The sequence below is a fragment of the Genypterus blacodes genome, unplaced genomic scaffold (genome assembly GCF_046128005.1).
Source record: "Genypterus blacodes isolate CSIRO-AG114 ecotype Tasmania unplaced genomic scaffold, CSIRO-AGI_Gbla_v1 ptg000156l_1, whole genome shotgun sequence".
Lineage (NCBI taxonomy): Eukaryota > Metazoa > Chordata > Actinopteri > Ophidiiformes > Ophidiidae > Genypterus > Genypterus blacodes.
Window position 1 is genome coordinate 2,373,559 of NW_027466957.1, and position 23,313 is coordinate 2,396,871.

A 23,313-nucleotide genomic window follows, 5' to 3' on the forward strand; every position below is an offset into this window, starting at 1 on the left:
CCATCAAAGCTGCAGCGACACTGGGAGACAACCCACAGCGACTTAAAAGACAAACCTGTTGATTACTTCCAAACTAGTCTCAAATCCCTCCAAGGTCAAGAGACGTTGATGAGAAAATCTATGTTTATACAAGGCACTAGGCCCAGTTTGATATAAAACAGTACGTCAAAATGACAATTAACTCATATTATTTACCCTGTAAACAATTATTTGAAACATCCAGAACATTTTGTTATGTTAACTCTAACGTCCTTTCCAGCATTTTAGGGCTACACAAATTGTACTACATTTTATGTGATGTAAAAGATCAATATTGAATGCAATAGTAATCTGTATTTCCTCATACATTTTTTAAAAGTGACAAAAAAGTGGATGAGAGCTAAGCCAAAGTTCTTCGTTAAGGTCTTGTAAGTCACCCTTGGCAACGGGTGTATGTTTAAAATGTTTTTATATTGAACGATGGCTGAATGTTATACAGCATATTGCCTTTTTATGTCTTTTTACGTTTTAGCGTTTTAAATAAAGTTTTTAATAAGTAGGTTGTCCCCGTGGATGAAAACTGCACCTTATGATGTCCGTTGCTTTTAGGTTGATCCTGCACAATAGTCGACGCAGACTAACCAGATAAGTGCGCTCTTTGCTAAAGTCAATATTTTTCTGTCAGAAAAGAGAAATCTTAGAAAACTATCAATATTTTGAGCATGGACCAACTTCCGTCACGACATACGTCATGGAGGGGGAGGGGCATACATTATTACTCAATTTTGATCACATTATTTAACGCTAATAATGTGATCAAAACTGAAAACAAACAAACTAATAAGGACATAACTACTCTTGAACTTTCACGAGTTTGTGTGTGTACAAACATTGTTTTTGACACATTTCCTGCTCACAATCAGGAGATGTCCCTCGTATTTTACCATAGTCCTTAAACGTCACATGACACAACATAGAAGATGGCGTGTTGTAGGAACTGTGTTTGTTGTCAGTGTTGCTGCAGAGAGGGTGAGAGTCGTACACCAGAGGAATTGGTAAGGAAGCGAATAGTCTATGGGTGAAGTGCGCATCTCCTGATTCAGAGAGATGAGATTATCCCCTATAAACGTTGGTCAAAAACAGAATTTTAAATGTTCCATTCTAGCTTGCGCCACCCCGCTACTATTTTATTGTTTATTGTTGAGTAACATTTGCCAGCAAGTACTCCAAAATCAATTTCCAATACAGCATCTATAAATGAGCTTATACGTATTTTGCTACATTTTATATGAGAGGGTGGTGAAGATATCGAGATATCATCCGTTTACTGATAGAATGGGCCAAAATCCCGTTCAGTGTCTTTTTTTGTGAAATTTTTTTTTATCGAAGAAAGCATTTGACATGACAATGGGCACGCAGTTATGAGGTATTTTTGAAGAAGGTAGTTAATAATAACGTTATTGCTAATGAATAAGTGTTCTGTACGAAAGTCATAATTGTGCAGCCCAGTAGTTCTGTCACGTGCTAATGTGTGTAACAAATTTCTTCATGGGGATTATTTTCTGTCTGTTTTTGTGACATGTGTTATCACATAAATTCAACATAAATCCTGAAAAGTTTTGAAATTGTGATGATTATGATAATTTTTTTACCAAAATCATTTGGGGAAAAACACAATGTGTCTCAGTGTGTGTGTATGTATATCATTACACACATACACACACACACACACACACACACTCTTTATATATGTACAGGTGCAGCTCAATTAATAAATTAGAATATTGTAGTCTTCCAGATGATTGTGTAGTGTACTGAACCAGACTGAGAGACCTAATTTGATTAATCTTGGTTCTACAAGAGTCAAATTTATCAATTGATTTCCAGACAATCCTTGGGGAGCTCCGAGACGAAGAAGATGAGATTCTACCTAGAAAAGATTATGAGGTAAGAAGTGATCAAAAACCAAATTTGATAGCTTCATGGGGGACATATTGGACTATTAGAAAAGGGTAGTAGTTACAAAGTGATTGTATTGTCTTTTTAACAGAGCCTGGATTATGACCGCTGCATTAATGAGCCTTATGTGGAGGTTCTGGAGGGCATGAACAATAAGGTAAAATAAGACGAGTTGTTTTTAAAATAATATAAAAAGTATATCTGAAGCCTTGGCACTCGTGTTCCAAGTTCTGACTAGGAAGGTACAAATCATGCCAGAAGTGAATACTGGGAAGTCCAGGTCAAGTCACAAGATTTGTTAACTATTCTATAGATCCAAAGAGGTTCCTTGTTTTTATGCCAAATTTCTTGGTCAATATGTTTCATCTGCCAATAGAAAGTCAAGAAGTATGAAGCGATACGGTGGATGATGGTGTTTGCTATAGGAGTCACAGTTGGGTTGGTATGTGACATCTTGATTATTTAGCTTCCCAGTCAAACATATGGCAGATCAAGACGCAACATCACTTTCTCCTCTTCTATTTCAGGTGGGCCTTTTTGTGGATTTCTTTGTACGTAGCTTCACTCATCTCAAATATACTTTGGTTGGTAATTGTATCCTTAAATGTGTGAATGTGAAACAGCTGGGTTTTAAAGCATTTCATTGTTCATCAAGCCAGAAAATTCAGTAACTGTATTGTACTTTAATTTTTCAGGACAGTGAAGGTGTGCTGACTAAAGCCTCACTTCCTAAGACCTTATTAAGAAGAGATGGCATCTATGCTACCAGCATGCATTTGCCTTGTAGTAGTGAGCGCTGTTAAATTTGAAGTGAATGGCAATTCATGACACCATATCTTGTATGCTCCTGGTAGGGTTTATTGCCTAAAAGCTCTGATCTACGGGTATCAATTTACTTACTACTATTTCTACCTAAAAACCACTGGTTTGGAAAATTGACCATTTTGTAGTCAGGATGTCTCCACAGTGATTATGTTTTATACCCTTAGCTGAAATCCTCCAGCTATAGAGGAGTGCAGTGAGAAAGGCTGTCTTGCTCTTTCTCTACTTGAGCTCCTAGCATTCAACATGGCTTTCATCTTCATTGGTAGCATGTTTGTCCTTATTGAGGTAAGGCTACCTACTGCGTAACCCATGAGATATCTATTCCAACTATTTACTCCAATCTTGACTCGATTTTGTTTGTTTTTTTGTATTTTCACAACATCTAGGCTTATAATAATTGACTGTAATTTAGGCATAACTGTATGATCTTGCATTTGCAATTGCTGTGACTAACACGTCCCTATGTACAAATGTACATACGATACAACTATCTACACTGGTTGAAGGGATTCAAGGTGGTCAACATTCAATATGAGAAGTTAAATGAATGGCCACATGAGATGTTAACAATTTATTTAAGTTAATCGAATATGTATAGCCCAATAGCACATACAATGTCTCAAAGGGACCACAATATCAGATTGATCTTTATGGGCTGTGCAGTACAAGTTCAGTAACTGCTTTTCACAACAAGGGTAAGTAAACACCAGCGAAACCAAAAAATGTCAGAAGAGTCCTTGTAATGTTTTTTGGTTTTGCTGTTGTGTTAAATTCATTGCTAGGATTGTTCAGAATTAACAAGACATGTTGTTAATTCTATAGCATGCCGATTTGGGTAATAATGGTATGTTGTGCTGTCATCCAGCCAGTAGCAGCAGGCTCGGGGATCCCAGAAATCAAAAGTTACTTGAATGGAGTGAAGATTCCGGGAATTGTTCGACTGCGCACCTTCCTCTGCAAGGCTACTGGAGTTGTATTCAGTGTTGCTGGAGGTACAGTACACTGCGGTATTCAGAAGTGCTTAAAATGTAACAGATAATGAAAGGATGAACATGGTCATTGTTTCTGAAATCAGTTGGTCTGTGAGTTGAAATATCTTTTAATTCAAAAACATGGAAATAAGTGTAAAAAAAATCTTCCATTACTTTGAACCTTTGCTTTTGTTTTGTATATGACTTTACAATTCATTTGCCAGAAACATTTTCTCTGGCTTTTTAGCACAAACTGTTTCAAACTCCAATCAGGTTTTTTTGCCCCTGAAGCCTATTTAATTGTTCTTTCTTAATTTTAACGGAATGGGTCATTTCCAGGCATGCCACACATGTATTCAAATTTTATTTTTTATTAAAATTATGAAAAATCCATAGAGTACTGTGAACCATATATTGTGTGAATATGTATCAGTTTGAATAATATGCCATGCATGGTTTGAATGTATTTAATTATGCCTGTCGAAGGTAAGATATCTAAGATAACCAGTTCAGTTCATTTATTCAGATATGTGACTTTGTATCAGTCAATCAGGTGGATGACTACTGCTTCTGACTCAGTGTGTCTCCACTCAGGTCTGTTTGTCGGGAAGGAGGGTCCAATGATACACAGTGGAGCCATAGTTGGAGCTGGGCTTCCTCAGGTACACAGCTTCACCTGGATTCAACCAGTGCCATGAACTATACAAGACAGGTCAAACATTTGTTGTTTATGATAAGACAGAATTCCATGTAACATGCGTTGCCTAAGTAATTCCTGGCTATGGTTAAATCGTTTTGATTCACCTGTCTTTACTTGAATTAACTCAATGTTACCAGGCTGTTTGCCTTTATTTGACTCGACCAACCTCATCCCAACTCGATTTAGATTCAATTGAATAAGCCTTGAATTAACTTGACTGGACTTAATTTCACTGAATGAACTCGAGTCAGATGAATGTCTTGACTCCAGATGGAAAATTGACGCAGTTCAATGACTCGCCTCATCTTATCTCGACTTATATGACTCAACTTGATAGGCTTCAACTTGACTCGCTTTACCACATTTTTCAAGTCATTTGATTCGATTTGACTCAACTCAGCTTGATTCCATTTGTTGTTAGTCATTTGATTGCATTGGTTTAAGTGGGCACATCAGATGTTGTTTCCCTCTTTCAGTTTCAGAGCATCACTTTCAAGAGGATAAGATTTGATTTCCCCTACTTCCGCAGTGACAGGTGTGGTTGTGATGCACACTCATAATTTCACAGTACATGCTGTTCCCAAGCCTTCCTTGGATTTCAACATATTGTTAAAATATTGTCACCCTAAAGTGCTTAAACCAGATTTTACCAGGGAACTCTATGTGGGGTTGCTTGAAAAGCTGATGGGATTCTGAGAGATATGCCTCACAACTGGCATTTCATTTACCAAACTTTATGATTCCTTTAAAATATGTTTTTAATTTATTTTTAAATGTATGATAGTCTTTACATGAATTCATTTTTGAGCTCCCTATGTGCTTTTGTAAATAGCAAGAAAATGCTATACTCATAGTCAAATGGCAACTTGAAACTTGTCTTAATTGATGGGTGATACAGATTTTAGTACCTTAAAATTGAGCCATGACTGGTGAATAAATTCAATATAGAGCCAGAACTACTGACTGGATTTTTGGTGTCTTCTTGTTTGTTTTTACTTGGAATTAAAAGGATTTAGTCCATTGTTGTTTTAGTTATTATTGCTATAATTTATTTCCTTGTTTCTGGCCAAGCAGTTTAGTGTTTAGGGTGCTAAATCGTTGTCGAACATGATCACATGTATGTTTCCATCTACTCTGACAGTTCACACTTGTATCAGTTGTATGCTATGCCCATATTATCATCACGTCCTCTTTACTTTTCTCCAGGGACAAGCGAGACTTTGTGTCAGCAGGTGCTGCTGCTGGGGTGGCTGCTGCCTTTGGGGCTCCCATTGGTGGCACACTGTTTAGTCTAGAGGAAGGTTCATCTTTCTGGAACCAGGCCCTTACTTGGAAAGTGGTATGTTACCCTATCCCATGAAAATGATGAGGCTTGAGTAATTTCCGTTCCTTCCTTCCAGTCTAGGGCTGTTAATCTGAATTGTAAAAAAAATCATGGTAACTATTATCTATGTTCTGTGGTAATGGCTATCATTAAGTGCTCATCATTGTGTATGATGAAATGCATTTCTCTTTTGCAGCTGTTTTGTTCCATGTCGGCAACTTTCACCCTGAACTTTTTCCGTTCGGGGATCAACTACAACAAATGGGGCTCCTTCCAGCTGCCTGGCCTGCTCAACTTTGGGGAGTTTAAGGTACAGTGTTTTTCAGATGTGATTTCATAATTAGGTGTGTTGAGTGTGTGTGTAAGGCTGTCACACCTACTTCACTTAGGTTTGACATTTAAGTAAGCATAATTTCAGTGATGCACTACTTAAACTCCAACCCTCTGCTTATTTTCAGTGTTCAGATGGTGATAAAAACTGCCACCTGTGGACAGTTGTGGACCTGGCCTTTTTTATCCTGATGGGTATAGTAGGTGGCCTGCTGGGGGCTCTTTTCAATTGCATGAACAAGGTCCTGGCCAAGTATCGGATTAGACATATCCACCCCAAGGCCAAGTTCATCAGGTGACTGATGTAAAATTTATATGAACTTACTTTATAAAAGTTATATGTGAAGTATTTTTTCTGATGTGACCAGCCATGGTAAGTATTTGTCTTCCTAGAGTGCAATTTTCCTGATGTTGTTGGTCTGTACAGCTCTTTGAGGCATGGCTTTGAGACTTGGTGTTGCTGTTGAAAGCAAAGTATGATGAGAAATGTTTGTTTTCCAGGTTACTGGAGAGTCTGTTAGTTGCCATGGTAACAACAGTGGTTATATTTGTTACTTCATTGACATTGGGTGAATGTCGTGACCTGTCCTCTCCCACATCCCATAACACTTCAGCACCGGTAAGCGTGTTCTCTGTGCCAAGCGTCTTTTCTGGCATGAGTGAGTGTTAAGTGCATAGACTGAATGTATGATACTATCCTAACACCACGTATGGGCACCATGTAGCTCTTGTTGAGGCAGCAGTCCTGGGATCAGAACTGCAATATGTCGGTCACTTATTTTGCTAAACAAATGTCACAAAGGTTACTGTTGCTACAGCCACTGGCTAACAGCCACTGGCTACTAGCCTATCCTAGCTACTACTGTCTGTCCACTTGGTGCTGTATGACTTCCGCTACAGGGATTCTGTAGCCTTGAAATCCTGGAAAGGTCATGGAATTTTAAAATGTTCCCCAGATCTGAAAATGCTTTTTATAATCTATTTTTTTTCAAAACATGTTTAACAACTGTAGGCTCAAAACATGCATATTCAGTCATTTCACATCTTAAAGTCAATAAACTGATTTATAGTCTGTTACTTGGAATAACTTTGACTGATTTGATTGAATATCCGTATATCAATATTTCAATGTAATTATAATTATGGTGCTTACATGTTGTTTGAAGTCTTAATCTGAGTGGAATCAGTTTTTGTTTGTGCATTGTTTTGTGTTTGTTTTCAGCGGAGTGGTAGTGAAGACATCAACTCGACCGTCCGTCGGTTTGGCTGCCCCAACAAGACCTACAATGACATGGCTACGCTGTTTTTCAATCCACAGGAGGCTGCCATTCACCAGCTCTTCCATCAGGATGGTGAGAGGGGCTCCTCTTAAAAATGTATAGCCACATTTATTTCGAAATGCTGTTTTGCTCCTACATTACACACTTCAGATTGTCGGTAGTGTGGTGAAATATCAAATCAAATCAAATAATGCAAAACACTGCAGTGCAATTCAGTGCATGCGTTTATTGTCTAGACAGCACGCATTTTTTTCTGTACCAAATTTAAATGATTATAATTGTAATATGGTTAATGTCAACTCAGCGATTTCCTTATTCAATATTTAGGTTGTCTGAGTGTGTTTCTGAATTTTGCGTTGGTTCAGATGTATATATGTTATTAAGTGACTGATATACTGAATACCGAATACTGAATTCCTTTCCTTTAGGTACTTTCAGCCCTGTAACGCTGTCAGTTTTCTTCGTGCTGTACTTTCTGTTGGCCTGTTGGACATACGGCGTGTCAGTTCCAAGTGGTCTGTTTGTCCCATCACTGCTCTGTGGGGCAGCTCTTGGACGCCTGGTAGCCAATGTTCTCAAAGTGTAAGAACAATGTTCTCATTATTTCCTAATGGCACCATTGATATTGAGGGTTGTATTGTATACAGTGATGGTCTCACCCACATAAGCATGGCAGGATAATTATGAAGATGGCACAGTAAAGTAAGCACTGTACGCCACAGCCCCATGTGGTGGAAATTGCTGACTCAGTTCTTGTCTCATTCTGTCACATTGTTTTTCTTTGATAGTCTTTTGCCCACTTTACTCAGCTGTCACAATCAGGCATTTGAAGTCCTCTCAGTTGCAAAACAGCAACCACCCACACATTATACATCTGTTCACTGACTTGGATATTGTAAATGCTCAGGTTACATACTGTTACAGTTATTTACATTCTGTATCATTTAATAGAAACCTCGGAATGGACATCTATTCTGGTACCTTCGCTCTCATTGGAGCTGCATCATTCCTCGGAGGTGTGGTTCGAATGACCATCAGTCTGACTGTCATCTTAATTGAATCGACCAATGAGATCACATATGGACTGCCCATCATGATCACTCTGATGGTACGTTGTAATGTATCGATAATGCTATTTTTGTCATCAATTACCTTTGCTTGTGTTGCTCAAGATAATTCCAACCACCACATAAAATCACTTCATTATAAACGTTCTTGTGTTGGTTCAGGTCGCCAAGTGGACTGGAGATTTCTTCAACAAGGGCATCTATGATATTCATATCCAGCTGAGAGGAGTTCCACTGCTAGAGTGGGAAACAGAGGTTGAAATGGACAAGTAAGATTTGTTGAATTATCAACAACAAAAACAAATGTTACATCTGTTGAACTCTTTGGTAAAGGAATGGACAGAGACATCGTTTTTGTACGTATTATAGTTTTCACCATTTTCACCAAGCCATAACAGCTAACCACTAAGATGTGTGAAGAGAATATTTAAAAACATCTATCTATCTGCTGTGTCTCAGCCACAATACATGAAGTGAGAGAGTATCATTTGACCACCTCATCAACTTTTCATACTATGCCGGTCGTACCCTTGACCTTTGTTTCTTCACACCATTAACCTGACCTGAGATATTGGTGCTCTCACACACATACTACTAGGTGCAGTGGGCACCTTTTTGGTTCAGCAGGCAGTAAGCATAGACATTTTTATACCCATTCCCATGGATTTGTAATCCCTTACTCAATAAACTGTGTAATGGATTTCTGATCTGTTCACAAATTGTAAATGGTACCAAAACTGGGCCATATATTGAATATTTATTGAATATCTGCAATGAACTTTGTTATTATTGTGATCATTTTTACCTGGCCAATTAGGTTCGTAAAGACAGGGCTAAATTGCTGTGTTGCAAGGGATTTCAAAGCTACTCTGCATAGTCTCATGAGGCCAAGTGTATGAGCCTGCGCTTTTGCAAGTTGGCATCTGGAAGTGAAGAAGAGTGTGAGGATACATCCACACTAGTCCAGATTCTTTTGAAAAAAAATGTTGGTGTGGAAATGATTTTAGTGCATTCGAGAAGCAGGCTGTCCACACGAAATTATCTGAAAATGCTTTATTCCCCCACTGTTGGTGCACATGTGACAGTCAGGCACAGCCAAGCAGTGGTCTATCCTGATCCACTGAAATCGCTGCTCTTTTTATGACTGTTAACACCACTGAACTTATCGCAGTCCACACCAGATCAGCTATGATTGTCAAGCATTTTGTATTTTGTGCTTGTGTGTTGCACTCAATTTACGTGGATATGCAACAAATGTTCAAATACATCAGCATATGGTTTTGTAAAACATGCACGTGGAGGATACAGTTCGTAAATTTGTGGGTACAGTTTACAATCTCTGGGGATGGATTCAAAGTAGGTACACATTGATTACATAAAGGACAGAACAATATTTCAAGTGGCTTTCTGTCAGAGTTAGAGCGCTGCCACTGCCTTAATTTTCCCTCATCATAATCTTAAAACATGGCAACCTCAGTCCAAAACCCTCACGTTTAAATATCCAGGCATAAATACTAGGCAAAGCTTACATCATTGTCTGACGTATGTGTGTTTATCTGTGTCTGTTCCCCTTTCCCTCCCAGATTGACAGCTAGCGATATCATGGATCCTAACCTAACCTACGTCTACCCCCACACTCGAGTTCAGTCTCTAGTCAGCATCCTGCGCACCACTGTCTACCACGCCTTCCCTGTGGTGACTGAAAACCGGCAAAACGAAAAAGACTTTATGAAGGGCAACATTCTGGTCAGCAACAACATTCGGTTCAAGGTACAGTGAATACACTTCAGAGAATACTGTACATTTTTACTTCACAATAAATTTAATTGAAAAGGGAAAACTACATGGGTTTTGAACTTCCTTCTTTTCTTAAAGCAGCTTTGAGTTAGGCAAAGGCTGCATACCACTGGTCTAAACATGCACTGTACTGTCCTGTATAGAAGTCCAGTATTGTGTCCCGTGCCGGGGAACAGCAACGGCGCTGCCAGTCCATGAAGTCATACCCCTCCAGTGAGCTGAGGAATGTTTGTGATGAGCAGAATGCTGTGGCGGAGCCCACTGAAGAGGGAGAGGATATGCTGCAGCAGATGTTAGACAGGAAGTAAGAGATGCACGCATACACATGTATCCATTTAAAGGCAGCATTTACACCTTACATCAACATGCAATCTGTATCTGGACAAACTGGATCATGAAAACTCATCTTGATGAAGGGTGCATTGTGATCAGAATGCTATCGGCTCTGCCTGATTACACATGGATATAGTCCAGTTTGAAATGTGATGGGATCCCTGTCTCAAGTGGACAGGTGTAAATGCAATGTGTGCAGTTGATGAACTTTTGCCAGATAAACCTCACCTCACCCATCTTCCCACTCACTTTCATCAGACGTCATAGTCCAGGTGACGTATGAGGATGTGTCGTGGTGAAAAAGGGTCCTAAACGTAAAAGTCAAGTCAATTTTATTTGTAACGCCCAAAATCACATGCAATGTCTCAAAAGGGCTTTATAGGAGATAGCGATATTTGATCATAACCTACTGCACTTACAGTACTAAGTCAATTGTGTGACCACCTCTGTGGGTTGACTCTTGAAAGTATTGGGAGAAACCCACTAAACTAGGTCAATGAGGGTGGAGAAAGCTTTTGTAAATGTCCAAATTAGTCACAATGTCTCTGATAAAAGTGAAGAATTCATCCAGGAAGTTAGTGTAAGGGCCAGGAGGTAAGTAGATAACTACAGTACCAAAGGAAAATTGGTTGCCTGCCTTAGAGGGTGCTGGGCATTTTATTTCTGAAATTTAAGCAGTTTTTGTCAGAACATGGAAGAGGTATTACTTACACACTCTATTGCTCATACCTGATGGCAGCTTCTCACACATCTACTTCATTGGTCTTTCTGAACATTTTCAGACATGCACCATACCCAAACCTGTACCCAGATCAGTCTCCCAGTGAGGAGTGGACCATGGAGGAGCGTTTTAGACCACTCACTTTTCATGGCCTCATCCTGCGCTCCCAGTTGGTCAACCTGCTCATCAAAGGGGTCTGCTATGCAGAAAACCAGTCGGTCAGTCTCTCTCCTCATAACACACACAAAGATATACAGTTAGCCAAGACAGTGGTTCCCTAGGGTTCACTGCATGTGAAAACAAGTTGGTGTGTCTTTCAAGTGCTGTGTACTGCATTGTCTCCAAATGTTTTTCATCTTATACCACCAAAGTATTTCTGATAACCATCACCAGTACAGCTTGTTTGCTGTCCGTGTTCAGAGCTGTAGCTGTTGATGATGATCTGGGCTATAGATATATAATCCAGCCAGCAGGTAATTAAATATTGCTTATGAATCGTCTCTTATGCTGCAACTAGGAAATATTCTTGAGTCTGTGTTGGAAGCAAATCATCAGTATTCTGCTGGACAACTGTGTAGTGGTGAGGAGCAAGAAGACTGGAGTGGAGACACAAGCAAGGAAGAAGAACCTTCACCGGCTAGACATAAGTGGAGACACATTTCATATGGTTTCTAATGCCTCCACGGCCCTTATGAGATCATTCCATTCAAAGGTGGAAGGATGATGTACTGATGTCATAATGTCAAAAGTCACATAAACAAAAGGAGATATTTGCAGAGTTTAAAAGTCTGATTCATCTATCACATAAGAGCTTGGTGAGACCCATACCCAGCAAATTTCTTCAGATGATGGATTCAGATCCATCGGTGGTGTCCTTCTATGGTGTATTGGGTCCGTCTGAACAACATAAAAACAGGTAATGCAAATGATTGTATAGGCTCATTAAATTCATGATTTTGGTTTCCCCTTTGATCACGTGATTTATATAATTTATGTTTGTGTGTGTCTGTTGTGCAAATTGCTGCATGACCAGTTGCTTAAAAGGCATGTTATTGGTTCTGCAACAACAAGCAGTAGCATCTAAAATGGGAACAGCACTAACAAAAACCAGAAGGCACGGATCTCTGGGATCTTTGCACTGCCTTTGACGGGTTGACAGCCTTGATCGACTTGTTTGGAGCTATTTCTCTGGCATAATTTATGGTAGTGTTAATATTCTAACTAGCAAATGGAAGGTTAAGGTCTCAGCTATAAATTTATTTTTTAAAGGCCACAAATGTTATGGGTTGGTTGGCACAATGTTAAAATTGTATAGTTACAAAAATGAATCAATATATATCATAGCTGTGTATTATTTACATAAAACCAAAAACATTACTAATTTCTTAATGTGTTTTACAGGTATCCTTCCAACATTTGAGGGATTCCTGAAAAATCACAAACCACTACCCCTGGTATGGTGCATTTGGAGATAGTGGTCCTGGTCAGACAGTTACCCTCTGACGCCTGAAGCAATCCCACTGGGTGCAAGAGAGCTACTGAAGACTGATGTACAGAGGAGACACCTGCAACTCTTTGACAACTGCTGTTTGTGGAAAGATAAAGCATACAATAAAGAGAAAGAGAGGGAAGAACACTCCATTTAATCCCCAAAGGGTAAATTCTGTAAGGAAGGCCTGTGTTGAGAGGAAGACAAGTAAGTTGTTCAACCAGAAGAGATTGGTCTGCTGAATGAAGAGCATATATTGAAAAAGAAGCCTGATTTGATGTTGACTGGTAGAGTGGATTTTTATCCATGAAGAATTGAGAGAGAAATGTCAGATTTCCCACTCAAGCAGACAGATCCAGCTTGACTGTGGAGACTTACGAGGGTCCTGCTATTGTGAAATCCACACATAAAGCAAGCGAGTGAGCAGCCTCCACAATGGCAATAGACAAGCCATTGAGACATATCAGACATATCGGCACCAGCTGCAGAGAAGACAAAATAGTAAAATTTGGATGAAGCAGCAAAGGTGTCTCTCCACCTCTTCAGAAGCACGCAGAGGCCCCAGGACCTTGTCGGAAGCCCCCAGAGTCCCGTTGAAATGGAGTAGATAGATTGGGTCATGGAATACATTCATAATAAGAAATGGAAGACAGACAACTTTACCTTTTTTTGTTTGTTTTGCAGATTGTTTTATTTTATTTTATTATTATTTTTATATATATTTTTTTTTATAGAAGAAAGCATTTGACATGACAATGAGCATACAGTTATGGGACATATGGGAGATTGTTCTTTGATACGGAAAGAGGGGGAAAATGTAGTAGATGAGTGTTGTTGGTAACATTTTCAATTAATTAATTTCTTCATTTTGTGAACACCCCTTCCCTTCATCCTTTCTCCTGATCCATTGTGACGCAACTGCATGGATAAACCTGAGAGGGGTGTTCAAATGCAGGGCATGTGTAGATATGCATGAACGGAAAGGATCTCTATTTTCCATAGTAACATCTATTTGCTGTTTGCTTTCATCACAGAGTGCCACTCAGCCCAGACTGTCCCATGCAGAGATGACAGAAGATTACCCACGTTTCCCTGACATCCATGACTTAGACTTGGCCCTGCTCAACCCACGCATGATAGTGGTATGACCCACAGTCAAACAATTTCAATGTGTTATGAGAGAACGATTTGAAGTGGGCTCGGACAGAGAGTTTTTAATGTTGAAAAATCTTGACAAAATACCTTCACACACAAAGTTGTGTTCTCCATGTTCCCAGGATGTCACACCCTACATGAACCCTTGTCCCTATACTGTGTCACCAAACACCCACATCTCCCAGGTATTCAACCTGTTCAGGACCATGGGCCTGCGACACTTACCAGTGGTCAGTGCTGTGGGAGAAGTAAGTAGTATCAATAATTCATGATAACTGCACAACATCTGGTTAAATAAATGCAATAACTGAAGCATATCCATAAAGGGTAGTGTCCCATGACATCATATTGTGGTAAGGGTGTGTTCCAGGGTAAAAATTGACAATGTGGCAATAACCCCCACACTTCTGAGCTTGAAACATCATGGGGGTTGAAACCAGAGTATACCAGAGAGCACCAGATTTGGACTTTTTGTCACTTTTAAACCTTTTTAATTGGCCCATTGCATTTAAGGAAGTGTACCAAACTGCAACACATTTGGCGTGGGTGTTCAATGTTCGATCAGAGCTATGGGAGCTCTCATTCATTTCCCAAAATGTTTCCACTGAGTTGTGAGAGCCTGTATAGATGCATAAGCTCCGCTCAATAATAGAGCACCAACATGTTAGTTGTTGTGCCTGTACGTCTTCATCATACCACAGCTGTCAGCTTCAACTTTATAAATGGCATTAAGCTTTGCTACTTTTCTGTCCATCTTTTCCTGATCTGTATTTCTGTCACCATAGCTCTTCAGCTCTACCTTTTACATCCTGTAAGTTCTAGATCTTAGATCGTCCTTGGGAAATGTGGTAGACCAGCGCACACTGAATTTTACATGCATTACATTTATATGCATTGACTTTTTTCTGATTGAGGCAACATATCACTTTTCTCAAACATCATGTACAGTAATCACCATAATGATCATTAACATTAGTAAGCATTTTGCTTACACTGATAATCATTCATTATTTGCATCTCTTGGCACACTTCCTCAAGTTTTCTGATGCCAAACAAACCAAGTTGATACATGCCCCCTGTCCAGTCCTTTACAAAACACATACATACATACTTGCTTGGCCTTCTACTGGCAGCTTATTGGGGCCAAATGGGACCCCCAATACATTTCCAGTTGAAAGCCAAGCTTTTTGCTACAAGGCACCACCTCTGGCACCAGCACCATGTCCGTGGAAAAGCACTAACTAAGAATTTGGTTCTAAATTTCTGACCCTGCCTTATGTTCATGGCTGTCCGTGTTTGGTTGCAAGAAAACTAAATCTGTGGACCATGGCTGTGTCTCACTATGATCTCTAAACCGTTTGGGATTTAAGACCAAGGAATCCGTGTTTCTCTTACGATCATTTTCTTGAAAACCTCTTGAGGAACCTTTGATAGATGTACAGGATGCACGTATGCAATACTTATTTTGAACCACTAAATCTGACTTCATGGGAAAGACATTGGATTACATTATCTTGTTAGATTGTTTTATAAATTAGTCTATCAAATACTTGAAGATAGTGTCTGTCCACTGTCCAAATAGTGCTGACGTGTCTTATCTGTCTTCTCTTTCAGATTGTTGGGATTATCACAAGACATAATTTAACCCATGAGTATCTTGAGGCTAAACTGCGACAGCACTATATCACTGTTTGATGTAACTATGGTGTTTTGAGTTCCTTCAAGTACAAACTTCATTCAGCTTTATCCTGAGCCTTTCTCTCCGTCCATAACTTTTCCATCCAAGCATGTTTGCATTCCCAAACACATGCAGGACATTCACAATTACAACCTGGAATACACGTTAATTCATAATCTCAAGTTATATTTCAGTTACATTGCCAGTAAGCACAACTTTAGAACGTTGTTCCTGACTTTTGATTTTACATTGTTGATTTGTGTTAAAAGTTGACTAGCCGCATTGGGTTATGTTGTGGGTCAACATCAACCTTAGCTAGTTTAGATGACACATTTAACTAGTTCTATTGGTAAGGCAATGTTTACAAAAGCCAGATATTTAAGCACAGATAATACATTTTACCATCTTGAACCACTTGTTCAGTCATAGTCTTCTGCCCTGTGTCTTCCCGATTTCGAGACATCCACCTTTTGTCTGGCTTTGCCCTGTCTTTTGCACTTATGTACTTAAGATAAATAAATGTGATAAATTCGCTACCATTTTTGCAGCTGACGATCACTTACGTTATGACAGTAGACAACATAATTATCATCATGCTATAACATATGCCTGTTCCATTTTTATGTTGATTATATGAGGTAAAATGAAACATGAAACATGCAGTTCATTTTCCGTTGAATTCTGTTATCGTGGAATCAAGAAAAACTGGGGGGACTTATCAGTGGACCTGCTGTGACTGGTGGTGTTCAAGTGTGACTGCTTGGTTATGCAGCCTCAATGCTCAACCAAAGTGAATTTTCACCATTAAAGGACACCTACTCTTCTCATTCAGTTCATAATTCAAGCATTCCCATGACCTTGGCTGGTTCTGCTTTATCGTCGTCACTGTTGCATGTATGTTTACTGTTTTGTTGTCTGTTGACTGCACATTTTATTTATTACGCTTCAAATGGAATATATTCACTCAAATCTTCTAACCACTATACACTTACGACTCAACAGGTCTCATTTAGAGACCCTGTCAGGATGTCAGGATAAACAAATTCAAGGGGAGTAACATATAGCAAATCCTGACTGTAGTTAACAGTTTGCAAATAAAATGAACTGGAATTGTACTGATGTAAAATGAATGTTATACCAATTGATAATGAGCATATATCAAACATTCCTTTTTTTGTATCATGCTTCCACTTAAAGGTTTTATGTAAGAAATTATTTTTATACATTATTTATATAATTTGATGATTGTGTTGAGAAGGCTCATTGTTGTATAATTGCAGTTTAAAATTGATCAATGCTGTTGTTGTTTTAGCCTAATCATTGTTCAGTCTTTCCTTTAAAATAATGTTATGTCATCATCTCCTTCTAAGTGCTACACGTGACGATGCTTTTTTACAGCTGATATGCATCATGTGAACGTAGTACTGTGACATAAATTTATAATAAATGTCCTGTTTTCAAGCCAGATTTGAGGTATGTTTTTGCCATATCGTTTTTCTGACATGCTTGTGAATCATATATGGAGGTTTAAGCAATACTCTACATACAGGGAACAAGTTCATGGCTACAAGCTGCTGACATAGAACAAAAAAGGAGAGACCTCTGTCCTGTACCTTCATTGTTGTTCAAATAAAACACCTTGGTTCATACAAAGTGTCTGTACTCGGATTTACACCCTTTGGGTATTTTATTAAGAATCTCACCGTCCAGGACACAACTTATGCAGTGCTGCATGTTTTTAGTTTACAGTAGTTGGGTATAACTAAGACTCAATTGTGTAATTGAGCACAGGGATTTCATTTTGATTGCACTATACGGCCAGATTTACTAAGCATGATGCAAATTGCCGTCCGGCAAATGTTTGTGTCACCGCATGCTTTCAGTTGAGTTGGATATTAACTTAGAGAAATTCTGTTAAGTTGAGGTCTTCAAGTGTTTCAGGGGATTCAGGTATTTCTGCCTTTTTTGCAAACCCGCCTGTAACAACTGATATTTCATTCTCTTCCACCTCCCTGACCCACCTGCCTCACTGCTTGAAATGAGCCTGTGTGAGGAAGGACACACACAACTCACTCTCTCAGTGGTTCACGCATGTGGACCCCACTCCTTGGTGCCGATTTCCTATGTGCCCACAACCTACTGCAACCTCTGACCTGAGAAACAAAAAGGGGGGAATCCCACCCAAAGACACAACATGCTGTGGGTGTAAGAGGGACTGACCCATATAGGAGAGTTGTTCATATGAGAGAGTTCTAGTACCAATTTGTACAATGTGGCTGTGACTGACAAAGGTCAAAATAAATAATATTCTTATGAGGAATAAATTTGCTTCCTGTGTGTATTTTGCATAGCAGCTGAATAGGGTAGGCCTACGCTACTGTATTTTAACATTGGCCATTGTGGTGGTACTTGGAGAGCTAAATATTTTCTGAGGTGGTACCTGATGGAAAAAGTTTGAGAACCACTGGTTTAGGCCAAGCACAATAACCTATTTTGTCAGAGTTAAGCAGTAGAAAATTACATCCAGAATGACATCCAGATTGTATCATTATTAAAAAAAACTTACCAAGTTTCATCTGAAGTGGTTGAGAACTTAAAGGACACAGTTTAAAAAAACACAGTTAAAAAAAATCAAAGTAACTGCATAGTGCCACACTAAATTTGGGCCATGATAATTTCAGTTTATCGAGCTTCCATTATTTTAATTTATGCACTAGCTTAAGTTGGTTTGATGTATGTCCCAAGTAAAAGCCAATGAAAACCATCATGCTAATGTAGCTCATATTTCTTAATAGCAAGTTTTATTAAATTCAAACAAAGAAAAACACACTTTCATGTCCACTAGTTATTATTTTATTTCAGTCATTTTATTTCAGTTTAGCTTTTGTCTCGCATATGCTTTTATTTTTCATTAATGAAGAATGTTGGTTTCAGGGTTAGTTAATTATTTTGCAACTGCCCCCACCAGAAACAAGCAGCAAACATAATCTCCTTAGTTGAGGTAATAAATGCGTGCCCATGCAGGGGATCTGCTTTGATAGGTGCTGGTCTTTTTCTAAACCCATGTTTCCCACATTTATCTGGCCTCTGAAGTAGCCCACCTTGATAAAGTGTGCAGATAGTAATCATGTCTGTCTATTCCACTGTGGAAAGAAAACCTGCAGCTGTCCTTATCACCAGGATCAGACAATTAATGCTACCACAAAGCACTTCCAACATCACTCAACTGCTGTCTTGCTTTAGTTCAAAGACACGATGCATCTTGTGAGAAAAGTGACTCAGGTCATTTTAGGTTTGTTTAGCTCCCTCCTAGGCTGTTGCCATGTGTTGAAATGCTTCACTGGCTTATTATTGAAATTTAATTAATCTCATAATAGAACTGGACAGCTCACTGTAACTGTGTTTTACTTTGTCAAAACCTACAGTGACATTTCCTTGCTGCTTGTCAGAATGTGTTTACTCTATATGCCTAAAGTAATGGATGAATCATAGTCATATTTCCTAATTGATTAATTTCCGTTATTTTTGTCCAAGGCCATCTCGTTTGGAAGCAAAGTATGGAATTGGCTTCAAGGTTAAAACAATAAATAAAACAATAAAAGAAAAAAAGCAATCCTTTGTGGTCTGTACTAGTATCTTTGCCTCATAAAGATTTAATAAAGCAGGCTTAGCCAGCACATACTGTTGTTAGCTTTTTCTGTAGTGACTGACACTTTTATTTAGCCTCCTTTAATAGTTAAATTAGTGTGACAGCGATCAGGCCCATAGCGAGGAAGACATGGGTTGAATCTGACACTCTGAGCCCTTCAGCAAATTCACTCAACTCGTCTCTGCTTCCAATGCAAAAGTCAAAGTGAGCTTTGCTATTTGTGTAAACATGACAAGCTTTTATTTGGTTCAGTGTTTCTGGCCAATCAACTCATTCATTAAAATAAGCCTTGTTGACATTTGCTTCAGTGCTACCTATTGGTAAGACAGTGATAAAATGAACAAAACTGAAGTAAAATGTGTGTAACCCAGCATTTAAGGGTTTGTATCACAGTGTATCTGAGAGCAAATAACAACCGTGATAGCCATGTTACAGTATCATGTTGGTCAAATCTAAAACTTTATTAATACCTTCCTTTGTCCCACAATACAACATTCCACATGCCACTCCAGAGGAACATTCACAACATACCCCAACAAATTCACAAAGCATGAAAAGATTTGTTTCACATATGCCCCCCAGCAGTCCAGGGTTCTGTATCAAAACAAGAGACTCAGGGGAGACTCATCTGTACCACAACCCAGATTTAACATCCATCCATCCACCCATAGCAAAACACAGACAAAAAAAAGCGCTAAATGAAAAACCCAAAGCATCAGCAGCATATAGGTTACTTTTGAGCCATGACCATAACAACCAAAACATGAACAGATGTCTCTTACATAAAAAACAAAAACATTCAGCCTACCCCCAAAGGGTTAAGTCTATGTTACCATAGAAACCTCAGTAACTGGGAAAGTCCTGGCACCAACACATCTGTTTCCCCTAGTGGTAGTTTGGAGCTCCAGAATGCTGGCAGCCACCCTCTCTAATGGCCCTAGCCTTGGGAACCACCACGTTAGGCAGGCTCTGCATTGTTCACGCCATTTCATGATGTCCCTCGAAATGAAAAGCCAGCAGCGGGTTCAGTGGGCCCTCTCCCACATATGCACCGCTGCAAAATGCGGTCATCAATGCATTTCACTTAAAACTACTCTAATCTTAGTTTCTTAGTTTCTTTTGCTGGCTCGTCTCACAGGTTCATGTGGAAGCCTGTCCTGTAGAAATGAAGACCCTGTCCTGCTCAACCCATGCATTCTGCTCTTCTTCTTATCATTAGTAAAACTTCTATAACTATTATCGTTGTTGTAACTGTGTCTCTCACTTACTCTCTCTCTCTCTCTCCTTTCATCCTCGTTCTCTCTCAACCCAACCGGGCAAGGCAGATGGCCGCCCCATTCTGCCTCTTCTGTTTTTCCTTGCCACCAAGTGCTCACTGATGGGGAAATGCTGGGTGTCTTTGAATGTCCTATGTGAAAAGTAACTTGAGATAACTTTTGTTGTGATTTGGCACTAATATTACATGGCCTTGCGCCGTTATATCCAACCAATCTCAAAACTACCTATGTTCCAGATCCCAGCAGGCAGGCCTGCTCACGACAGATCAAATCTTTAGGAAATAAAGCATTCTTGTACTACGCTTCTTTTCTTTGGAATAAACTTCCTGCATTCATTAAAGAGGCAGGCTCTCTTGCAGTCTTTAACCCCTTGCCTGAAAACTACATTTTTTTCTCTATACCTTGACTGCAATTACACTGCTGTTGAAAAGGAACAGGATGTGACTCCTCCCAGTCTCCTTTTGCAGGTGAGTGATCAGCTGGCCTATGCTTACTTTAGGCTTACACAGGCTTAGTTAAACCTAATCAAAGCCTAAGTTGGTCAGTGGTTATGGGAATATAGACATAATATGGGGTATAGCAGCTCTCTTTCTAAAATTCTCCCAGGACTCCTTTTATGATCCCAATGTTCCTTCCTTTACTTTATGCATTAAGGTTTTTGGGAGTTTTTTTTCATGTTAGCTCTGGCTAAGTTGGGAACTGTATGCTTTTGTGGGCCTGTAAAGCCCTTTGAGACATTGTGTATGATATTGTGCTATACAAATATATTAGATTAGATTAGATTTACACACTTTTTTTTTATACAATTCTGTGCATTCCACAGGGCTCATCAGGGCTAATGAACAGAAATCATCAGCTCAAATCACAGCACTGCCCTCATTCATCTGCCAGGTTTCCTGCCACAGGCCAGCTTCATGGACTTGGTCTTGGTTAGTGGCCTCGGCTTTTCTGTCTTGAATAATGACAAAACTACCACTCACTATGGCAGAAAAAGTGCTGGCCTGACTTGCTTTATGGCTTTAAACCATTATTTTCTCCTGATGAAACATGATTTAGGCCCCATCATCCATTCCTTATGCTGCTTATTCGGATCAATGTCTTGGTCATGGCTAAATTGCATGTGTTCGAACCCAATCATACATTTGTATAAATATGTTATCATTAATATTGGTATCATAGTATTCATGAAACAAAAAGGAGTAGTTATAAACACCAAATGTTGTTTTATCCAGATCAAGTCTGCCTCAAAATTGAGTAAAGTCTTCCATGACCAATTTTAATTTAATTGTTTAAAACATTTTAATCAACATCTGTCAATTAATTTTTAAATACTCTGCTGAGAGACTGACTGACAAACACAAGTTCCTCCTTGGTGGAGGTAAAACTTTTGTACACTAATGCTAATAAAGTAAATACAGTATACAGTATGTCAATTCCCCAAGAAGGAAAACACCTCTGTGTGATATCTCATGGAGAGAATCCATTGTCTCACTTTTTATATTTCTCTTTCCCTTAGTTGAATGTGGTTACTTTTAAACTTTCAGAAATCAGTTTCCATACTGTATTATATTTAATTGTAGAAAAGGAAAACAAACATTACTTGCAAGTGGCATTAGATAGAGTGATGTGTGCAAGCTGTCACAGTCACTTAACCACAGGACAACCAGATAACAAGAGAAGAAATGGCTAAAAATAAAAACCGGAAAAAACATTCCTGCTTCCCAATTGGAAAGATGGTCCACGGTAAAATAAAATAACCGAACGCAAGATGAGGTAAAGTACAATAACAGAATTCTTCCATGGAAAAAAGTGCCTTTTATTAATTCATATCAGCAATTCACATGCAGTTAAATAGTTAATTCATAATCACTTGTTTTTTGTGTTACACAGGATATACTGTAAGAACACTTTTTGTCTTTATTTCATCATGTATCAAACAGGTAAATGATCAAACATATGACTGCAAACAGATGACACACAGCTCATTCTCACTTCCAAGAGAGAAATACATATACAGAAATAAAAATGTATATTTCCCTTTTATTTTGTCTTCAGTTGGAGATGAGGAAATGGTTATCACGGCAGTGGTACCAAGACATTGTCCACGCCACTGCATTAAAGGTGCATTCCAGGAAACTGCCAGCCTATCCTATAAGATATGCAAACACAAACACAAACAGCTTCAGCAACTTTGACAAGTACTTCTGCTTGTTTAGTTCCTACTGGGCTAACGCTGTCGCAGCCCATCGTTACTATGACAAATTAAAAATACCAATAACAATTCACAGTTTGCGCTACGATCAGCCCGTCCGACGAGAGCCGCATGCGTGTTAAACAATGTCAGCTCAGAACTGTCTGCAAGCCATATGCCGTAATCGAAAGAGCCATACGTGGCTTGCGAGCCATAGGTTCCCGACCCCTTCACTAAAGTGACATTAGAAATTATTATTGTAGGCAGTTGCTAATTTTGATAAAGAAAAAGTGAGAACAATATTTCTTTATTAGAAATATTTGTAATACAATTATTTAATTTAGTATAAGTAAAACATGGTTTGACATATCGTGTTAAAAATGTGTGAATCAAATTTGATACAGCAGATATTTGAAGTAAATCTAAGCAACATTTATTGTACTGTATTTCATACATATGCGGAAACTAGATCAATTACATTTTTGTACATTCAGTCATCAGCTCATCCATTACACTTTTTATTACTTTTTTTGTCCCGTTGCACTAGACATAATATAATACCCCTGACAACTCAGGGGTATTATATTA

The 23,313-nt window shown here is 38.9% G+C and overlaps 1 protein-coding gene across 3 annotated transcripts; it reads left to right on the top strand.

The window, feature by feature from the left end:
* The first annotated feature begins 613 nt into the window (after positions 1 to 613).
* Positions 614 to 15,966, top strand: clcn6 (chloride channel 6). Of its 3 annotated transcripts, XM_076166369.1 has the most exons (23): positions 621 to 1,034; positions 1,867 to 1,926; positions 2,030 to 2,095; positions 2,315 to 2,380; positions 2,466 to 2,532; positions 2,942 to 3,048; positions 3,629 to 3,755; positions 4,329 to 4,396; positions 4,911 to 4,969; positions 5,641 to 5,773; positions 5,955 to 6,068; positions 6,217 to 6,383; positions 6,590 to 6,707; positions 7,311 to 7,440; positions 7,797 to 7,950; positions 8,320 to 8,476; positions 8,598 to 8,704; positions 10,019 to 10,205; positions 10,376 to 10,536; positions 11,348 to 11,504; positions 13,810 to 13,917; positions 14,053 to 14,178; positions 15,545 to 15,966. In XM_076166369.1, the coding sequence occupies exons 1-23, from the start codon at positions 960 to 962 to the stop codon at positions 15,623 to 15,625; spliced, it is 2,595 nt and encodes an 864-aa protein (XP_076022484.1). In that variant the 5' UTR covers positions 621 to 959; the 3' UTR covers positions 15,626 to 15,966. The 3 variants fall into 3 exon arrangements, 2 of the variants coding, with proteins under 2 accessions (XP_076022485.1, XP_076022484.1); XR_012965100.1 differs by lacking the exons at positions 13,810 to 13,917; positions 14,053 to 14,178; positions 15,545 to 15,966 and adding exons at positions 11,804 to 12,202; positions 12,688 to 12,927 and having other exon boundaries at positions 614 to 1,034; XM_076166370.1 differs by lacking the exons at positions 13,810 to 13,917; positions 14,053 to 14,178; positions 15,545 to 15,966 and adding an exon at positions 11,804 to 12,927 and having other exon boundaries at positions 614 to 1,034.
* The last annotated feature ends 7,347 nt before the right edge of the window (positions 15,967 to 23,313 follow it).